The sequence below is a fragment of the Protopterus annectens genome, chromosome 8.part0 (genome assembly GCF_019279795.1).
Source record: "Protopterus annectens isolate FY-2018-M chromosome 8.part0, PAN1.0, whole genome shotgun sequence".
Lineage (NCBI taxonomy): Eukaryota > Metazoa > Chordata > Ceratodontiformes > Protopteridae > Protopterus > Protopterus annectens.
This window is the reverse complement of record NC_056741.1, coordinates 200,004,599-200,024,060: the sequence shown is the minus strand read 5'-3', so window position 1 is coordinate 200,024,060 and position 19,462 is coordinate 200,004,599. Positions and strand designations below refer to the sequence as shown.

The 19,462-nt window shown below is 38.1% G+C and overlaps 1 protein-coding gene across 1 annotated transcript in view; it reads left to right on the top strand.

Annotated features, from left to right (window-relative positions):
• Nucleotides 1-19,462, top strand: part of LOC122808699 (alpha-2-macroglobulin-like protein 1) — a 1,234,219-nt gene that overhangs the window by 1,080,608 nt on the left and 134,149 nt on the right. Inside the window, exon 28 of the mRNA XM_044079685.1 lies at nt 10,955-11,117. Coding sequence (XP_043935620.1) covers nt 10,955-11,117 — 163 coding nt within the window. The remainder of the gene's footprint in view (nt 1-10,954; nt 11,118-19,462) is intronic.

Here is a 19,462-nt window from a genome sequence, read left to right as displayed (position 1 = left end):
GGATCTCCCCTTGGATCAATGTAAATCTGTTCCAAAACTGAAAATTTAAAAGTATGCCCAGGATGGTTACTTATATGCCTGCCTACAAAGGGCATTAGTCATTTTGCCTTTTTAATGTCCTGGAGATGCTTATAAATCCATTCATGAATTCTCCTTTCAGTTTTTGTATATATAAAACCCATCACAAGGTTGACATAATGCGACATAAAACAAAGTCAGCCCTAACCAACATCTTAAAAGGCTTACCCCTGATGGTGAATCTATCACCTGTGTGAATGAATTTACAAAAAGAGTATCTCTCACATTGTACTATCCTTGCTTTGGATATCCTAATCTGTTGGGACCTCTCAAACCAATTTTTAAGGTATAATCCCGCCTATACACCAAGGAGGGTACAATACCTAATATCTCAAAATGATCTGTCCGCTCTCAGTAATACCCAATTCTTATTCAAGATAACCCTTATATTTGTGCTATTTATATTAATGTCATAACCAGGGAGGTATTCATAGGTGGTCCTAAACCACATGCCACGTTGGTTGATTCTTGCTCCTGCATCATTGCATTAAGCAATGGTGCAAAATAACCAGAGTTTCCTTTATGTGTTACTTCATTAATCATGTCATCAATCAAGGAGGTCGGATAAGCCCTGTTAAGGAACATCCATTTCATAAGCACACACTCCTTGAGGAATTGAGATTCCACTGTTGTCATCTGAGCCACCTGAATCAGTTGCCCCTTCACCACAGCTTTCTTTTGAAATAAGGAGTGGGAGCTGGAAACATGTAACAGTGTATTAGAGTAGGTGGCCTCCCGGTAGATCCTCAACACATATTGCCTATTCACACTATCCTAAATAAGACAAAGATCCAAATACGGGAGTCTTATATGATTATAATCACTTGTAAAACTCAAAAATGTTGTAGTCATATTGATATAGTCAATAAAGGATCCAATCTTCTCCTCTTCCCCATCCAAACAATAAATATGTCATCCAAATAAAGTAAATAGAGCTTGAATTGCTCATAGAAGGGCCATCCTGTAATGTGTTTACACTGCCATTCCAGCATCACAATATTGGCAAATAAGGAACTGACCTGTGAACCCACGGCCATCCCTTCCTGTTGTAAAATGAATTCACCATTAAACCAAATACACTTATTTTTGAGAATCATTTCCTTGATTTCTTCCTAAAGGTTCACCTGATCCTCTTTCAGTTCTTTTGTGTTTAAATAATCAATAAAACATGTAACCCCCAAATCATGGGGGTTGACCGTGTACATATTCTTCACATCCACGGTAATCATAATGTTAGTGTCCTCATACCCAAGCTCATTGATCTTTCTCAGAAACATTGGGGGATCCTATTGTCTGATGATACCTTAAGGGAACCGATGCCCTACAAATGTGTTTTTTTTATAGGAGGGGTAGAACAATAGGTGGCTGGTTCAATCATTATAAGAAATTTGATGGCAGGACTGTTGGGGCACAGCAGACTACTTTAGAGGGAGTATATATTGAAGGGCTGCCAGCCTTGTAATCATTGTAGTTTTTGCAAATATGTTTCCAATACCAAACAGTTTACTTCTCACAATACCCTGCATGTATCTGATATATTTGTTTATGATAATTGTCAGCCAGACTGGGTCATTTATCTAGCTTTATGTAAATGCCCCCTTTTTATGTGAGGCAAGGTTCATTAAAGTTATGTATTTCTAAACATCTTAGTGATGTCATATGTGGTTGCCATTCCAATGTGCTTTATAAACACACTATGAAGCATCCCGCAGTCTGGTTTAGTTTTGCTATTATAGGGAGAATTATGTCTAACAATAAAGAGAAATCAGGCTGACACAATATATTGGACAAGAAAGAAAAGAAATGGATTATTCAATTGGGAGAACTTTTTTCTCCTGGACTTAACGATTACTTTTGATCAACCAATGAGTGTAGATTCTTGTTATTTAAGCAGGGGGTGGGGGCATGTGTGATAATTGCACTGAAGAAGGCTTTATTGCTATGCTTTTCCTACTCTTATTGTGGGTATTGATCATGATTTAAATCAAGAATGTTGTGCTGTCATTTGAGTGCTGGCTGTTTGCTTTTCTGGACATTGGTCATTTTTGGCCGTGCACCTGTTCCTTACTTGCATGAATTTGGCTACAGTGTATGAGAGATGCACAAAGTCACCATTGTTGAAAGGGTCACTATATCATCTGATTGTGCCATATCAGTCACAGATGACCTGTTGATCCCAGGCACATGGCAACCTGTTTTGCTGGGCCCTGCACTAATTTAACTTGCAAAATCATGAAGATAACCTATGCATGGCAGTGTTGGCATGTATACTGCAGTCCCCTGAATGTGTGGCACATATACTTGTATAGGACACTCATGTAAATGCCATGTTTGAGTATATGCAGATGTTAAGTAAATGGAGGACAGATATGCAGAAGTCTTATGCTGAATGATCAATTGCAAATGTAGGCTGGTGTATAACTGGAAACATACACGCTACTAGGAAGCTGGTATGTCCCCTACAAACGATCAAGCAATCATCACTAGCCTAGCTACTATCTTCAGGTGTGAAGGTGATGTCCATGTGTCTCTATGAGACAAATCTGTGTTTGTTGCCTGCCACCTGCAGTGGACCTGTCCAAGGAGATGTCCTCTGTATTGGTCTTGGCATGTATTTTCATATTAATGACTCTGGAATGCACTTGTACTAATGCAATTATTATGTCTGCCTACAGCATTGATTCTCTGAACCACCCATTGCCACTCCTGACCCTGGAAAGTCCTATCTACTTTACCTTTTCTAGGATACAGATTTCATGTATGTCTAGGCTCTGCAGTAGCCATCCATCTCCTGGTTGGTGACCTTCTCCATCCATTGCCATTTTCCTATAACCCTGACAAGACACTTGTGAGCTACATATCTTAGGGTACATGAGCATGACTTTCCTTGGCAGACCCATATATGTAGTGCTTGGAGTAACACTTTCTTCTCATGGATGGTAGACTTTTCACCCACTGACATTCTCTTGGGACCTTGACGAGACACCTATGGGCTACACATTTTAGAATCTGGATGTGTGCATGCCTTTCCTTGGCAGACTTGTATGTGTCAGCTATGTGTCTTGCCCCCATTTGGTGGTCACATACTTGTCTGCTAATCTGCTGTGACCATTCCACCCTGTGATGTCCTGAGAACAGCAATGGATGTACTGCCTTTACCCATCCTCTTGCAGCACTATGCTGATGGTTACTGATGCTCTGAACATATCGTGCCACACTCTTTTTATTTTTTAAGTTTGGTTTGGAGGGGTGTCCATCCAAGGAACTGTCCAGCATGCATATCTCTGAAGTTACACCTCTAGTCCTTAAATCTGTGCCACAGCACATGGAGCTATCATCTTCAGTTAGCACTACTGTCCTTGTCCTTGCCTATTTCCAGGCTTGCAGGACATATGTACACTCTGCTTGCTCATGAATACTGTGAAGCCCATAGGATTGCCAGTCTATGCTAGTGATCATTTCCAAATTACACCGAAGCTGCCAACAATGCATATCATGTAGCATTCGTAGCATGTAGCCATGTGCATGATGTTACAATTTTGCTCCTTGTTCTGACCTATTGAGTGCCCATAGTCTGGCCTCTACATACACTGCATTCTGCAGGGTACCTGTCCAGTGCAGCCATAAAAGTAATATATTTTTATATCAGCTTCACAGTGACTGCATCAGGAAAACCTATAGTACAGTTATGGTGACCATATGCATAAGTTTAATCAGTCACTCTGGCAAACAGTGCAGGCAATCGAATATCAACCTGAGGGAGCACTATGCCACCCTGTTCTGCCAGTAGGAAGTAAATATTAGGGGGATCAATTGAGTATTTTACAGAATGCACTGCATATAGTTTTTAGAAATGGATTTTCTGGGTAGGTGATGTTGCTTTGCCTGCCTTATGTTGGCTGGGGTATATTGTACTGAATAGGGCCTGCTTTCATTACAACTTTATGTACCAAATCAAACAAAAGTGATGTTTTACTACCATAACTGGTCACTAATCTAAGTGGAGATCCTGAACTCCCTTTTTGTTTTTTTGTTTTTTTTTATTTATTTTTTTTTATTCTGTATTTTAACAAATCAGTTCTATCTATTCTCCTAACCACATCACTGGAATGAATAATATCCTGATGTTTGTATCCTCTATTACAAAACCTAGCAACCAAATCTTTTTCCTGCAAGGCAAATAACTCATCATCTCTCACACACACACATATCCCCTGCATGTAATATAATGATGGAGGGGAAAGATGTGTGGGTTCTGAAGTGTAGTGGTTATCACTTCTGTCTGGCACACAGAAGGTCCTAAGTTCAATTCCTAGTGAAATCATTAATTTTTGCCTTAGCCATCATTCAAAGAGGAGCTACAGTACAAGGGTTAGTAATAGCAAAGCATAAAAGGTCAATTGCCTTGAATTTCCCATGATCATATGACCTGCATTTAGTGGCAGATGTCACATCCATGTGAAACCCACCCAGCCTAGACAGGAGTCACCACCACAGATGCCATCTATTAGCCTTGCTGTCTCTGATGTGGACATGCAGACAGCCATCACCTCACTGACTCAAGGTCACTCCCTGACCTAGGTTCCACATTTAGGATCAGTCACATACAGCCATTATAAACACTATGGTGGAAATGATGATCATGCTCCGTAGCAAGTGTGAGGATGTACAGCAGCTTAAGGGACTGCGAGATGACCCGCTCCACATATGAAGTAACACGGCATATATGTATCTGCAGAAAACTTCCCTGCTGATAACAGTGGTTTATTTATTTGTTTGCATTTGTTTACTGGGATGATCCACCGGGCCAAAAAGTGCCCATTTTCAGTGGAGGCCCAAGGGAAAAGCTCCATAGTGATTTATACAAACAACAACAAATCTAGCAAATACAACAAGAGCTGACAATGAAATAGGTATTTAACAAAGTAAATAAGGCAATGAGGTAATACAGTTATAAATAAGTGTCTCTACTGATTGGTTACCAAAATGGTATCCACAGGTGCATGTTGGTACATACCTACTGCGACTGAGCACAGGTGTAGTTGCATGGCAGATGGACATTGGCCATATTTTTGAGATAACACACACTGTTTCAGAGACTGCATCAGTGTCACCCCTGGAAATGTCAGCCTCCACTCCTAGGTATTGCCAATCTCAAAGGAGTGGCAAGTATTTATATGACTCCTTTGCAGGGATGTACCACCAGGACACCTGTTGGTTCCCACAGTTCAATATAGCTGTGATGTCTACCATGGTCACATCCGGAGACATGGACACAATCTGTCCATTATCTCCAACCACTGAGATCCACAGAACATTTCCTGTACATGGTTCTAGTGTATTATTCCATCCATCATGCCAGATACATTCAGCCCTGAATAATTAGCCAGACAGTACATCTGGCCACTGTTCATGATATGGAAGCTTCTCCCTCTTAGTACACAATGTGATTGTTAACTCCTCCCTTCCTGCTACCTGCCTATTTGGCTACCACATTCTCCTGTGCTGACTGTTTTACCTGAGGAAGCATTGTTGTCAGCTGTCAGTAATCACTGTGCCCTACTCTACTTTTGCAGATGATGACAACTGTAACCTATTAATCCCTATGACATGGATGTGTACAATAACATCTGGTGTATATGATAGTCTTTCATTGCACTGTAATGTATAACCTGGCTATGTTAAAGTATGTATTGCTTTTTCTGTCTTGTTCTTATCATGGCCAATATTTGTGAACTAGATATCACTTCTTTTCCAGTTGACAATATATTGCACCCATCTCTCTACCATGAATAGAGAACTGTTGCATCCAGTTCCTCTATCAACTCTCTGATTGACTCTCTCACTGATACCACTACAGATGGCATCAGAGATGTCTTACAAGCAGTACTGCAATATTCCCAAGATGCAGATCCTTCTGCACTACCATATAGTGCAATACGGTAACCACTATGAATAACTGATCACAGGCATCAGATGCATACCACAGTGCAACACCCGCTATATCCAATAAGAGAAATATATATTCATGAGTACAAACACAGATCTGATAATATTCTGTATGAGAGAATGCCCTGTATTGTATTCCTTGTCAGCCATGGTTGGAGGGTATTGTGGATCCTCATCCATAGTTCCAAGGCATGTCCTGCATCACATACAACAAACAAAAATGGACACCATTACGAGTGACTTGCTGCCTATGCCAATTGACAAAGCAAATCCTATCCTGCATATCCATTAATTTGTGCAACAACCATCTAGATGTCTTTGTGGGAAGTGAACCACTTGAAATGTTTGTATAGGATACACGTGTTAGACATTGGAATTATGGGTATTGCATGGATTGCACTCAGACACATTGTATATAATACCATGTGTATAGTACACCACACAGCAGTTGATGGAGTATAAGTCCTTCCAGCTGATCCAACAAATGATATATGCAGTACATAGAGCCATGACTACAAATTGGTGGTTCTGCTGCCCATGAAGACTGTATATGCTCATTACTTTCATGCAACATCACGTCAAGGAACTGGTGTAAGAAATGTGAGGCTTATGCTTGTAAAACTGATAATGTGATTCTTATCAGAAAATGAGTGTTCTTACTAACTAGCTAATACAACACAAACCATTTTATCCGCTGGAATAGGCAATTTATGATTCCTCCTTCTTTCCGTGTATGGACAACACCTAGCTATTGACTCCTATATGGTGTCTCTGTCCACAAGGAATTAGTTGACAATGACATGGTTGTGGAGGTGATGATCGATTAACCACTGAAGGACCCATCACTGCACGAGCTCAGAAAGCTGCCACTGGCTCATTGTGCTCTGCAAATGTTGTTACTTATCCTAGCATTCTGGTGCAGCTAAAGCACCTATGCACCAGAAAACCCTGCTGTTCAGAATATATAAGCTTCATAGCTCTTCATGCTAAATTAATACATCTCTGAATTGCTTTTTCATGTGTGATTTCTTCATTTGCGTATGTAAAAATATCTAATTAGCATGATGGCACTCATTTACTTGTGTGTAATTTCCATAATTTCATGCATTTTTTTCCTTTTATAATTCTGGTTTTCTATTACTTAACTGCTCTTTAGATTAATCTCTGACTTGCTTAATCAGAGGGCTTACAATTAGGTAGGGAATGACAGAGCTTTCTTGTATGCACTCTGTATTTTTTATTTTCCTGGTTCTGACTTTAATTGATGTTTCCTGTTGTTTAGTAGCTACTTGATGATTAATAAGTTATGATTTTAGATGAGTTTAGAATTAAGAGGGGAGAGAGGTATTAGTGAGTCACCATTACTTATATTTCTTAAGTGCAATCTGTGCAGTTCCACCCATTTGACTAGTACTGGTTTTAATGTTTCTTTTGTTTAATAGTTTTTTTTTTATATTTATTAGTGGATAAAATTAGTTAAGTTTGGTTAGGACAGGGATTGGTGAGCTATCATTCATTAGTTTTGATGGTGCATTGTATGTAATGTCAGCTACCTTATTTCTTTTTTTACTATGTTCTGTTATTTAACAATTGTTTGGAGGCTAATTAAAAGTTAGAATAGAAAATGAGCAAATGTTTGGAGGCTACTTAGGATAAAAATGGTAGATTAGAGTTAGTTAAGCTGAAGTTCTTTGACCAACTTTTTCTTAAATTTTTTAGAAGATTGTTTTTTTTTTTTTTTTTATTTCTTTGCTTGTTTCTTTATTCATTCATTTATTTAGAGGATTCCAAGCTGGTTTTCTAATTAGTGTTTGAGGTCAATTACAAAAAACAGTTTGCATGGATTTGGCTTAAACATTCGTATCTGATTTGTCAAAAACTGCCTAGAAATGTAAAGATGATTGTATAATACTAATGACCTAACATTTCTGAGCTGCTATATGTGACTGAATTAATCTTCTGCTGGCAAAGTTCATTAAGGAAAGCAACATTTTCATAAGAAAAGGTCAGTCATACAGCATCTGTCAAAGAACAGACTGATGTTCTGGAATGCCAAACTTCTTCATTTACATTACTTATATATGGTTTCCTTGTTCGATTGCAGTGTGTATTTTTGTCGCAATGTGTCAGTGTCCTTTTCCTTTTCATATTTAAAGCTATGATTAGGAGAGAACATAAAGCTGTGAATCTTGGTTCATCGTAGGAATTTGAAAAGATTAATTAGATGTGAATTCTGAGAGGAGCTAAAAGCTAGAATTAGCAGCCTCAGCCATTCCATTCACCATTGCACAGTAATAGTAAATGTATTGTGAGTTTTGCCTTGTTTGAGTCACGTGTGAATTTTTGCTGTAGTGCAATATAGTTATTTTCCCTTGCAAATTGAAAGTTCTGATTAGGAAAGAAATGTTTCTATGATAAGGATCATACAATCCAAAATATTTTCCCTGAATTTGCTAAGTCTTTCAACACTATCTTCATGCTGGGATTATTAACAAGTACTCACATCTCAGCATTAGATCATACTGAAAAAGCATGTCTCTGCCAGATTTCACAAATCATTCTGCTTAGTTCATGTAATTGCCAAAGAAATTTCCTCTCGATGAAAAGAAGTTACAGCCACCATCTGCTCATCCCTTATCAAACCCAACATTGCCTATAGTAGTACTTTTAGTATATACCTGTCATTAAGCATCTTGTGCAACTTAAAATAAGTCAAATATGCTTGCCAGAAAATCCAGGATATATGTCTCTAACCAACCCGGTAGATAATGTACCTTTTTCCTATACTACAGACTCATTTCAGGTGACATTTGCTTAACCTTTTGTAACAAGAAAGACTCTGCTTCATTTGACCTCTTTCACTTTACAAAACCAGTAGCTCATTGAATTCCTCCATCATGGATCTTAATCTCTATTAGCATACAAACTGGGTTCATAACAAAATACATTTTCTGCCCTTGAAAGGTTTCACGTATATGTAAAAAAATTAGTACTCCAAACCCGCCCCCCCGCCCCCCCAAGATCATATTGATGACTGGATATTTTTTTTTTTAAATTTACCCATTCTATAGTCTTTCATATCCACCTTGAAAAAAACATAGTGTGTATAACCGATGTATAATAAATTCAGAATTTGGATATATTGAGTTATTTGTTCTGAAATGGTCCTCAGAACTGGCTATCTAGCATCCATGCCACTCAACCTATTAGAACAAGAAGTCTGGACCAAGACATAAATAAAAATAGGACACAGGCACAAAAATAGGTACAATTTTTAAATATTGCTCTTTGAAACTTAGAAAGTTGATAGAATAACAGGGTTTTGCCTTCTGTGTTTCAATTGACAAGGACCTTCTCCTGAGTTTATATATTTGTTGTTGTTTGTTTTTGTTTTAGTCTGTTTTCTTTTGGATTTAGGTTAGTTTTTCATGTATGCTTTTATTTCATATGTCTTGCAGCCATTAAATACTTACCTTCTCTCACTTGTTCCTTACTATTCATGCAAAGACAAAAGTATTTTCACTTTTATTTGTTCCTCTTAGTACATATGGAGATGAGCCCCATCATGGGGGATGTCACCCAGACAACCATAAATGGCTTTTTTATTTCCTCTGTAACCCTTTCATTCTATAACAGATGGCAGTAATTGCTGAAATTTCACACTCTTGAATATACACACCCTATTTTTTTTCATCTATGTAGAATCCCAGCTACAGCATGCATTGTTCGACACATCATCCTGTCTTGCCGACAGTTCTGCTAGTTCATTGTGACACTATGCCTTTCCTCAGTACCACAGTCAGCTTAGCTCCTTTTTTTTCTTCCCGGACAAATGAGCTCATGTCAGTCATTCACTCCTACCATACTGAATTTGCTGAAGATGTAACCTACCTTGGCAGCTCTGAATTGTTAACAATAAATCTTAAAGGCTGGATACAATTAAAGTTGGCTCAGAAATGTGGGAAGCCTCTGTCCGTCGAATGAAGGCAGACCCTCAGGAAGTAAACATAAGGGGACACTGACTTGTGGGACTGTTAGGATGCAGACATAAGAGGCAAAGATCTAACCCCCTTCAAATCTATTCACTCATCTGCCACAGGAAATCTGAGACTGATAAGGGGGATGATTTTATTGAACTATTATACAGAATTGGAATTGCCTCAGCATGGTCAGGACTTGCTGTGTCTGATAATGGTGGCTGCCAAAAAAAAAAATTACTAGAAAATGGAAATCAAAATCTAAACAAACTATAGTAGAAGTGGTGAATAGAACAATAGAGATAATTGAACTGAGATCTTTAGAAAAGGGTAGGAGCAAACTGCATAGGAAAAAAATGGGAATTGTGGAAACAATGCATACAAGGGAGGAATGAGATTTAAAAGATGGCAGGACTTAAATGAACTATGCAATGTTTGACTGAAAATGATTAGGTCGATTATAAGTGATGTATAATGTTTGCAAATGGGAAGGTGCCAGTATGGTTTGTGATGTAAAAGGCTTGCAACTAGTATTGTGTCTGTATGGTTTGTTTTCATTTATATAAATGTATGATTGCCTATGTAGTAAGTGATGGCTTAATAAAGATGTTTCTTGTTTAAAAAAAGGGTAGGAATTTAATAATTTAGGTAATGGTGCTTAGGTTATATGATATATAGCAATATATGTGAAGTATAATGTTTGTTATGTTAATATAGTTTGATTACATTTATACGAATGTAAATGTGCTTATGTCACAGGTGATAATTTAATAAGGGTGTTTGAAATAAGATAAAAAAATAAGAATTATGTATAGTGGGATATGAATGGCTTCTATACATGTGGGAGGGGTTGCCGATGACTGAGAAGTGTGGAGGAGAAATATAGAATAATCAACTGGCTTGATGTGGTGCCTTTCTTATAGTAATGACTTGTTTCTTTTTGTTTCTAGGAGCTGATGATTAACAAAAGTTTAAAGTGCCTGAGTGCAGCTGTGCCACAAGTAACTAACCCATACACAATGGCATTAATGATAAATGCATTCAGGACAGATCAGTATGCATCACAAAATAAGTTATTGCAGGAGAAACTCTATAATCTTGCAATTAAAAAAGGTAAACACCTCCTGCTTATTCAAATTATTCTGCTATTAACAACTTATAACATTAAGTCTTTGTGTTTTTTTCTCCTAATGTATATGGTGTAAATTAAAGTTATAATGCATGAGAAATGTCTTAGTAGTCTGAAATTATCATTATCCAACCTTAAAATCCATTATATATAAGCCTTTTATCCATAATCTAATGCATGTACCAAGGAAAAGAAACATGGGAGAGCTTTGCTTGCACATAGACACAGTAGTTCACTCACTAGCAGTATGAATGGGTCTGCAATCATAACTAGTTTATTCTGTGCTTCAGACATGGATACCAAGGAGTTGACCTTGCCAGCAAACCTGGATATGTGAATTTTGGCATCCATTTCAAGGACAAACAATAAAGAGTTATGATTGCTGAATTATTTGTCAATTTTACCAGTGCATATCGATCTTTTCTGCCATATTGACAATGCAACAACTAGTGTATTCATCCAGTGCCAGTTTCTGGAAGGATCAGACCAGAAATCACCTTTGTGTACCCTCTTTGTTTTTCCCTGAGTAACCACATAAAACATATATTTAAATATACACATACACACACGTATGCACACATACACGCACACACACAATTATTGAGAATCAATCCAATAGTCTGCGTGACCAATAGAAATCAACAATTTGCTTTCATGCAACTTACCTTCTCAGTTTATATTTATCCCACATTCACCATTCATGCAGTGTTACACTGGTGCAATGGCTAGTGTTGTCACCTCACAGCAAGAGGTTCCCTGGTTCAATTCTTGGCTGTTGTGCCTTCTGTGTGGAGTCTGCATGTCTTCCCTGTATTTGTGTAGGGTACCTCCAGTTCCCTACCACATTCTAAAGACATGCAGTAGGTGTATTGCTTACTCTAAACTTACCATAGGTGTGGTGTGGATGAACTACTGTGGCAGGGCTAGCCAAAAGGGTTTTGGATGGATGGATGGCTTCAACCAGTTGGAAAATTGATGCGTTCCAAAGCATTGCCTCATAACGATGAGTACCCTTTTAAGGTTTGAGATCTGCACTCTTCCGAATGTCATTCAAGGTTACTACTAGTCTACATCATATGTCTAAAACTTTCTCACTGAATGGACATTTTTTATCAATACCATGTGATCCCATCACATAATTTTTCAATTATGTGTACATGTATGTTTTCTTCAGGCACCAGAGTACTTTTTATTGACTGACTGATTGACTAACTTTTTTAACTGGATATGTGGGCTGGCCCACAAACCATTTAAGTATTCACAAGATTCAAGAGTTGTTAAAATGATTTGTTATTTGTACAATTCAAAGAATGTGACAGTTCATTTGCAGAACAACAATGATATGACTTAAGGAAGATAAATATAGTTGACAATGATGCAGTATTTGTACAGTTCCAATGATGTAAAGATTCCTTTGCAGAGCAAGAGTGGACTGCCATTTATGGTAACAAGCAAATACAGTAACAGCGATAATTTACAGTAATGAGAACAGCACATAGGATTACAGAAACAAGATCTAGAAGAATTATAGACATCAGTACTTACATAGGTTAGTACTAGGCTAATTGCCCCTTGTGGGCCATTTTAAACCTAGCCAATTACCCCATATGAGAATCAAACCCTGCACTTTTTGTTTGCCAGGTAAACACCTTAACCATTATGCCATCCTCCCATCCTAATACCTACAAATATCATTATATTTATGATCATTTTGCAAATATCTTTCATCAGTTTGACATTTTTTTTCTGGTGAGTTTCCCATAAAATAATACAGTTCTCAAAATAAGAAGAGAAAAATATAGTTCTCAAAATAAGAAGAAAAGAATATAGTTCTCAAAATAAGTGAAGAATGAAATACATGTGGTGAAAAAACGAATAGTTCTTATACATATCTGTCTCTCCAAGCATCTTGTCTACTCTTTCTATATCCATTTACACTAGTGGCCCAACATAGTTATCAAAATCACATCTATTACCCTTCTTACTACAGTCCTTTCTCAAAGCCCTTAATAAAGCTATTATCCGAACACAATACCTTTTTGTTTACAAATTGAAATATTTTTTTCTTGCAGTTTATTATACTGGGTCTTACTTTCTGTCTGTCTGTCTACCCACCAAGGTCAATCCCTTTTCCTATTTTGTACATACATCAGCCATGACCATAATCTATACCCGGTGTTCAGACTGCCAGGTAGATAGCCCAGCAGTGGTAAATGTCTACTTTTATTCTTATAGCTAACTGTCAGCCTATGTTCTGCATTATCAGTAACCAGAATAAGTAGACAGAGCATGACTTATGAATCAGTACTCAAATAAGTGCAGGAAAAGCAATGCCCTGTGGCCGAAACCTAGCGCACAGCACTAAAGTGCATACTTTAAACAAGATGCCATTTTCAACCATCTGGATTATGTAAATCATCTGGCAGATTAACCTGTATAAATAAGACTAAAGGAGCATGTCAGAGCATAAATAACAACCAGTAAGTTACTTCTGAAATTTTATTTAGCTGAAAAATAATATCTGTTATTCTTTCCAAAGCTCTCATATATAAAGAGTTTTCACAAGATTAAGTTCTCCTGCATAACTGGAGTGTGCAAATAAGATCCTTGTTTGGTGTCTCAAAATAACTAAAACGACAGATTATCTAGATGTTTTTGCTGCTTCTCTGTGAGAGTACAAGACATTTTTCAAGACTTTATCTTAAACATTCTTCATTGTTTTTTTCACTGTGTTGACTACATTCATAGGTAAAACATTATACTCAGCTTTCCTTTTATATTAATCTGTATCTCAAAGTTATTACATTCTTCACGGAAACATTCTCTTAAAATGCTCACCCACGCAAGAACATACAGTAACTGTACATTGTCTTTATATCTCCCATCCTGTAGCCTGTCTTAGCAAATATATAAGCTTTTTTTTTTTTATTTTAAAGTTCACTACTTTATGTCCCTCGGGTCTTAATATACATTGTAATTCCAGAGTATTATTTTAAGGTGTATTTTTACTGGCTGATTGTTTTATTGATGTGTCTGTTAGTTGTTATGACTTTTAATACTCCTCGAAGGCTGTGTTTTAGCTGAGGTGCTAGAGAATAAAGTCTTTTTTATTTTTTGAGTGATTTCTGCCTGTCGTTTTTGGATTTCAGTCCAAGATGCATATTAGTATAAAGGCTATTACCATCAAGAGCTATCTGATACCCATCATTATGCCAATGTTAGAACTCTTCTGTCACAATAATAGATCATTATAACCATAATAAATACCACTAGACTTATTTGCATATATGATTATAGCTCTGAAACTAGTTCCATCATGTATTTGTTGATTAGTCTATCTATCCCTGCCAAAAAAATATTACAATCAGCTGCAGTAGGCCTTCTTTGTAGATGGTCTACACTTCTGTGTAACTTTAAAAGAAAGTAAAAGGAAAGGATTTGTGGCTATTCAGGAACAACCTTCTTTATTGCCTCATAAGTAACTTCAAAAAATGCATACTTTGAGAAAATAACATTCTCAGATTCCCAGTATGTAATCATCATAGCATTTTTATTAGTCATTTCTTATTCATCCATCCATCCATCCATCCATCCATCCATCCATCCATCCACAACGCCTTTTCCCATTTTTGCACATGGGGTCGGGGTGTCACTTCAACAGTGACAATCATCTAGAGGCAAGGTTTACACCACCAGCTGGCTAGCCCCACAGTGGTAGTTAATCCACACCACACACATGCACACACACTCACACATATAAACAGTATACAGAGTCCAATTCACCTACTGCATGTCTTAGGAATGTGGGCGAAAACCAGAGCACCCAGAGGAAACTCACATGAGTCATTTCATATGTGTGCCTGTTAAAAATGTAATTAAAATAAAGAATAAGGTTTTGTTGGTTATTTAATGTGACAATCTCATTACATTTACCTGAATATTTAATGGCTGCATTTTTATTATGTCAAAGATTTTCAAAAGCTTACCAATGACCCTTATCCATGTTATAATCCACGTCCTATTTAGTAGGTACAAATTTCCTAAAATAATTAGCATTTTCTAACTAATTACCTCTGGCAATACTTGATTGTATCACTTCTAAACAAAGGAATGAAATCACCGTTATTTTGCAAAACTGAAAGAAAATCGCACTCAGAATTTTCATCATAAGAAAATTAAATCATACTCAATACCCTATCATTAGAACTGTCTAATCCTAGTTCAGAATAATCATAGTAAAAAGAGTTATCAAAACAATCATTAAGATAGAAAGAGTGAAAGAGTGTAAAAAATATGAGCCGTGGCTTAAGTTTAAAGACGTGACCTTAATTTTGTGGTATGTTCAAAATTGAAGTCTAAATTTAAAGGCTCCATTTTCATATAAGATGCCCATGGAATTTTTTATTGTCTGACTCTTATTATCATTTATATGCTAAACTTTAAAAATTACATTGTCACAGTTAAAAATGCAATGTCTATGTGTTCAAAGAGCTCAGAATATAGAATGATATAGGTAGGTATATTATTATAAAAACACAATCATTCTGATACTGCACCGTTTTGTCATTGTGCAATGTGGGTCTAGGAGAATGATTGTAAACTGTAGTATCTTATATTGTTGATGTAATCACAACATATACATTGATGTGCTACATCCCTGGTCATAACATTTGTAGCTATGGTCTATAGGGCCTTCATTCTCTCTCTCTGCTAGTTGTACCCTCCATATGAAACGATCAGACACTGATAATTATCACTCGTATGTTGCATACAGTTTTTCATAATCCCGTTTCCCTTTACTGATCTAATGGGAGGAGGCTGACTTTAGAGTATTTAACCCGTGGGTACTTCCATATGATGAATGAGACAAATCTAGGATTAGATTACTTTATCTGGAAGCTTCCTTCCCTTTTGCATTGTGTCTGCTCACGGTTTGCTCTGTCTGCACAGGAAATATTTTCTTTTCTTCTGCATAAACTTGAAGATATTCTACAGTTTATGTTTGCCTTCCTCCTCATTTTTAAGTTTCGCATTTATGTCCCTGCATATGGAATTAACCTCGGAAAGCAATTTTGGATTTTAGTTCATGTAACTCTTCCAAACGAATTCTTCATTCTTCACTAGACCTTTCTTTATTATGATGTACATCCATTCCAGAACGCACCTGTACCCTACCTTGTTTATTACTGTTGAAAACAAAGCTTTTCATCTGTCTCTTAATATAAGCAAAATAGTAGGTCTACTTCAGTTTATCAAAGTTTCAAAACTTCAAAGCCCATATGGCTGTGACCATATGACTGAAGTTTTGAAACTCTGAGCACTTTGTATTGAGATAGCCGTACAGTGCGGAACTCAAAGGTTAGTTTGCTGTTATTTTTTGTATTTCTGTATTGCCTTTCTATATTTTGAATACTGTAGTTTGTTTTCTTTACCTTGTGTTTTGCTTGCATTCTGTTTTAACAGCATATTAAAACTTCAAAAGAGACCACAGCTCTCTCTGTTCTGAGTCAGGCAGAAATAAGAACTGATTAATTAAGGACTCATTCATAAGACAGAAGAGGTCACTTAAGGTTAATCACTTGTTAACAGAGGGGGTGGAGCTAGGAACTAAAATTTCTATTTAAGGAGTAAACTAAAACATTTCAGAGCTTTACCAGAAAGGCTCATCCAGACTCTGCTACACTTTGCTGTGAAGGAAAGGTTAGTTTGCTGTTATTTTTTGTATTTCTGTATTGCCTTTCTATATTTTGAATACTGTAGTTTGTTTTCTTTACCTTGTGTTTTGCTTGCATTCTGTTTTAACAGCATATTAAAACTTCAAAAGAGACCACAGCTCTCTCTGTTCTGAGTCAGGCAGAATTTTTTCCCTCCCATTTAAGTTGTCTTGTTAAATACCACTGTCTTTCTAGTTGCCCGCCTCTTATGTTAATCTGACCATATATCTCATTTCTCTCTACTTTCACTGGCTTATGTGAGTAATCACAAAACCATCACTTTTGAAATCCCACCCCTTCAATTATTTAAATTTATTGGCCATCCTACAGTATTTCATAGTACCAAAATACAAAAGTAACCACCCCTTTCAGTCCATCTTGCTGTTTTAAAAATAGTAACTCTCCACTAAACCTTAACTTTTTAAACAGGTAAAACTCAAGTTACCTACTTTCATATCTAACTTCTCTAGTGCACACTGCAGAGTGCATTCTTTTCAATCTTACCTTTAAGCATCCCTGTTACTAGCACTTTCTCTAATACCTAAAAGATCATCTCTACTTGACTCCAAGTAGACTTTTCTCTATCTGTTAAACCTAGCACTTGCTCCTACAGTACTTATTACCTTGATACGGCACTCTTATAGATAGCACCCCAAAAGGCAAACCCCCATTTCTCGGTCACCCACGTCCCCGGAATCTCTTTTAAAGTTTTTGTCTAGTCCTTCTAGCATGTCGAGGGATCAGTTGCTAGTGTCCTCTCCTGCTCAGCTGGTGAACCTGGGAATATTGAGGCAATGTTACAATTGCCTCATGTACACAGACAACCCTCTCCTCCTCCCACAAAACACAAATACATGCGAGAGATGCAACTATACGGCCAAACTGGAGGCTGAGCTCTTCAACATAGGACTGGCAAGACCAGTCAGGAGGAGAAGGTTACCACACACACTATAGACCCAGTCTCACATAGTACCATCACAACCTCAAATCATACACATAAACACACAAAGACATACTCGGCGGCTCTGATCAAAAATCTACCAAAACAGCAGAGGCCACCAAAGCAGACACCCAAACAACCACCACCTCAGAACACAACACCTGCAACACATAGACCTCACAGTCAGAGTGTCAAACAGTCACAGCCCTTAAGGCCAAACACAATGCCAGACACACTAGTCATTGGTGACTCCATAGTCAGACACACTGACGTCCCGCTCACCAGACTGAGTAAGGAGAAGGTCACAGTAAGCTGCCTGTCGGGCGCTAGAATCTGCCACATAACGCAAGCACTCAGGTCTCTCAACAGCAGGTACAAATACGACTCAGTCATTGTCCACGCTGGTGTAAACGACCTGAGACGTACCTCCTTGGACTACATGAAAAGAGACATTGAGGAGCTCTCTGATTATGTAGCCCAGGCAGGTATGACCCTGACCTTGAGCAGTATCCTACCTTCACCAAGAATGATGCCACAATACAGAGATAAGATGATCAGCTTTAACAATTGGCTTAAACTCTGGTGTCATTCAAAGGGGATCCAATATCTGTCTGCCTGGGATGACATGCTGGACAAGCCACGCTGCTTCGCAAGGGACGGCTTGCACCTGTCACCCCTGGGATTCCGGATATTGGCAAAGGCTCTTGCCACCCCATAGTGCCTTTTTAGGCAAGGCTCAAATTCTAAACCTACCACCCCAGAACACAAAAAGGAAAAAACTAAGGGTAATGCTGCTCAATGCCAGAAGTCTAAATCTCAAAATGCACGCACTCGAGGCCCTTCTCAGTATGGAGAACATCGATGTCTGTGCAGTGACAGAAACCTGGTTCAAGGCTCCTGAGAGCACCCCAGCACTATCAGGTTTTACCTCTTATCATGCGTTCCGGCCCCAAAATCCGGACAATACCAAGAAAGGAGGGGGTATCCATATTCATCAAGGACACCCACACCTCAAGACTGGTGGCAACGCACGATGCATCGGAGACCATCCAGGTGCAATTAACCATAGGCAAGACTGCTCTGCAAATTGTAGCATGTTACAGGCCACCCTCACAAACTCAGGAACCTCACATGGCCTTCCTGAAAACACTAGAGGGGATAAATGTATCACCAAACACCATCATACTAGGTGACTTCAATTACCCTAATATAGACTGGGAACACTACTCAAGCCCAAACACCCTAGCTCAAAAGTTCCTGGAATTCATAAACTCAAATGCCATGGAACAACTAGTCACCATCCCCACAAGAGGAGAAAACATACTTGATCTCATCATCACGAACATGGGAGCACAATGTTCAACACCGAAGTATACCCTCACTGGTGAGATCAGATCACAAACTAATCTCGCTGGAGGTCCTCATCCCACCCCCACCTGAAATAAAAAAGACCACAGTAAAGAACTTCTCGAAAGCCGACTTCACACTTCAAAAGACTAGTGTGGTCTCCTTTAAGGCCCCCGAGCTGGCGGAAAACAGTACTCAAGCCGCTGAATCACTTACAAATGCCTTCTACCAGCACCTGCAGGACTGCATGGATAAGGCAATCCCAAGCAAAACAAAGACTCTTTGTACCAAAGGCAAGCGTCCAGTCTGGTGGACCCCAGCCATAAAC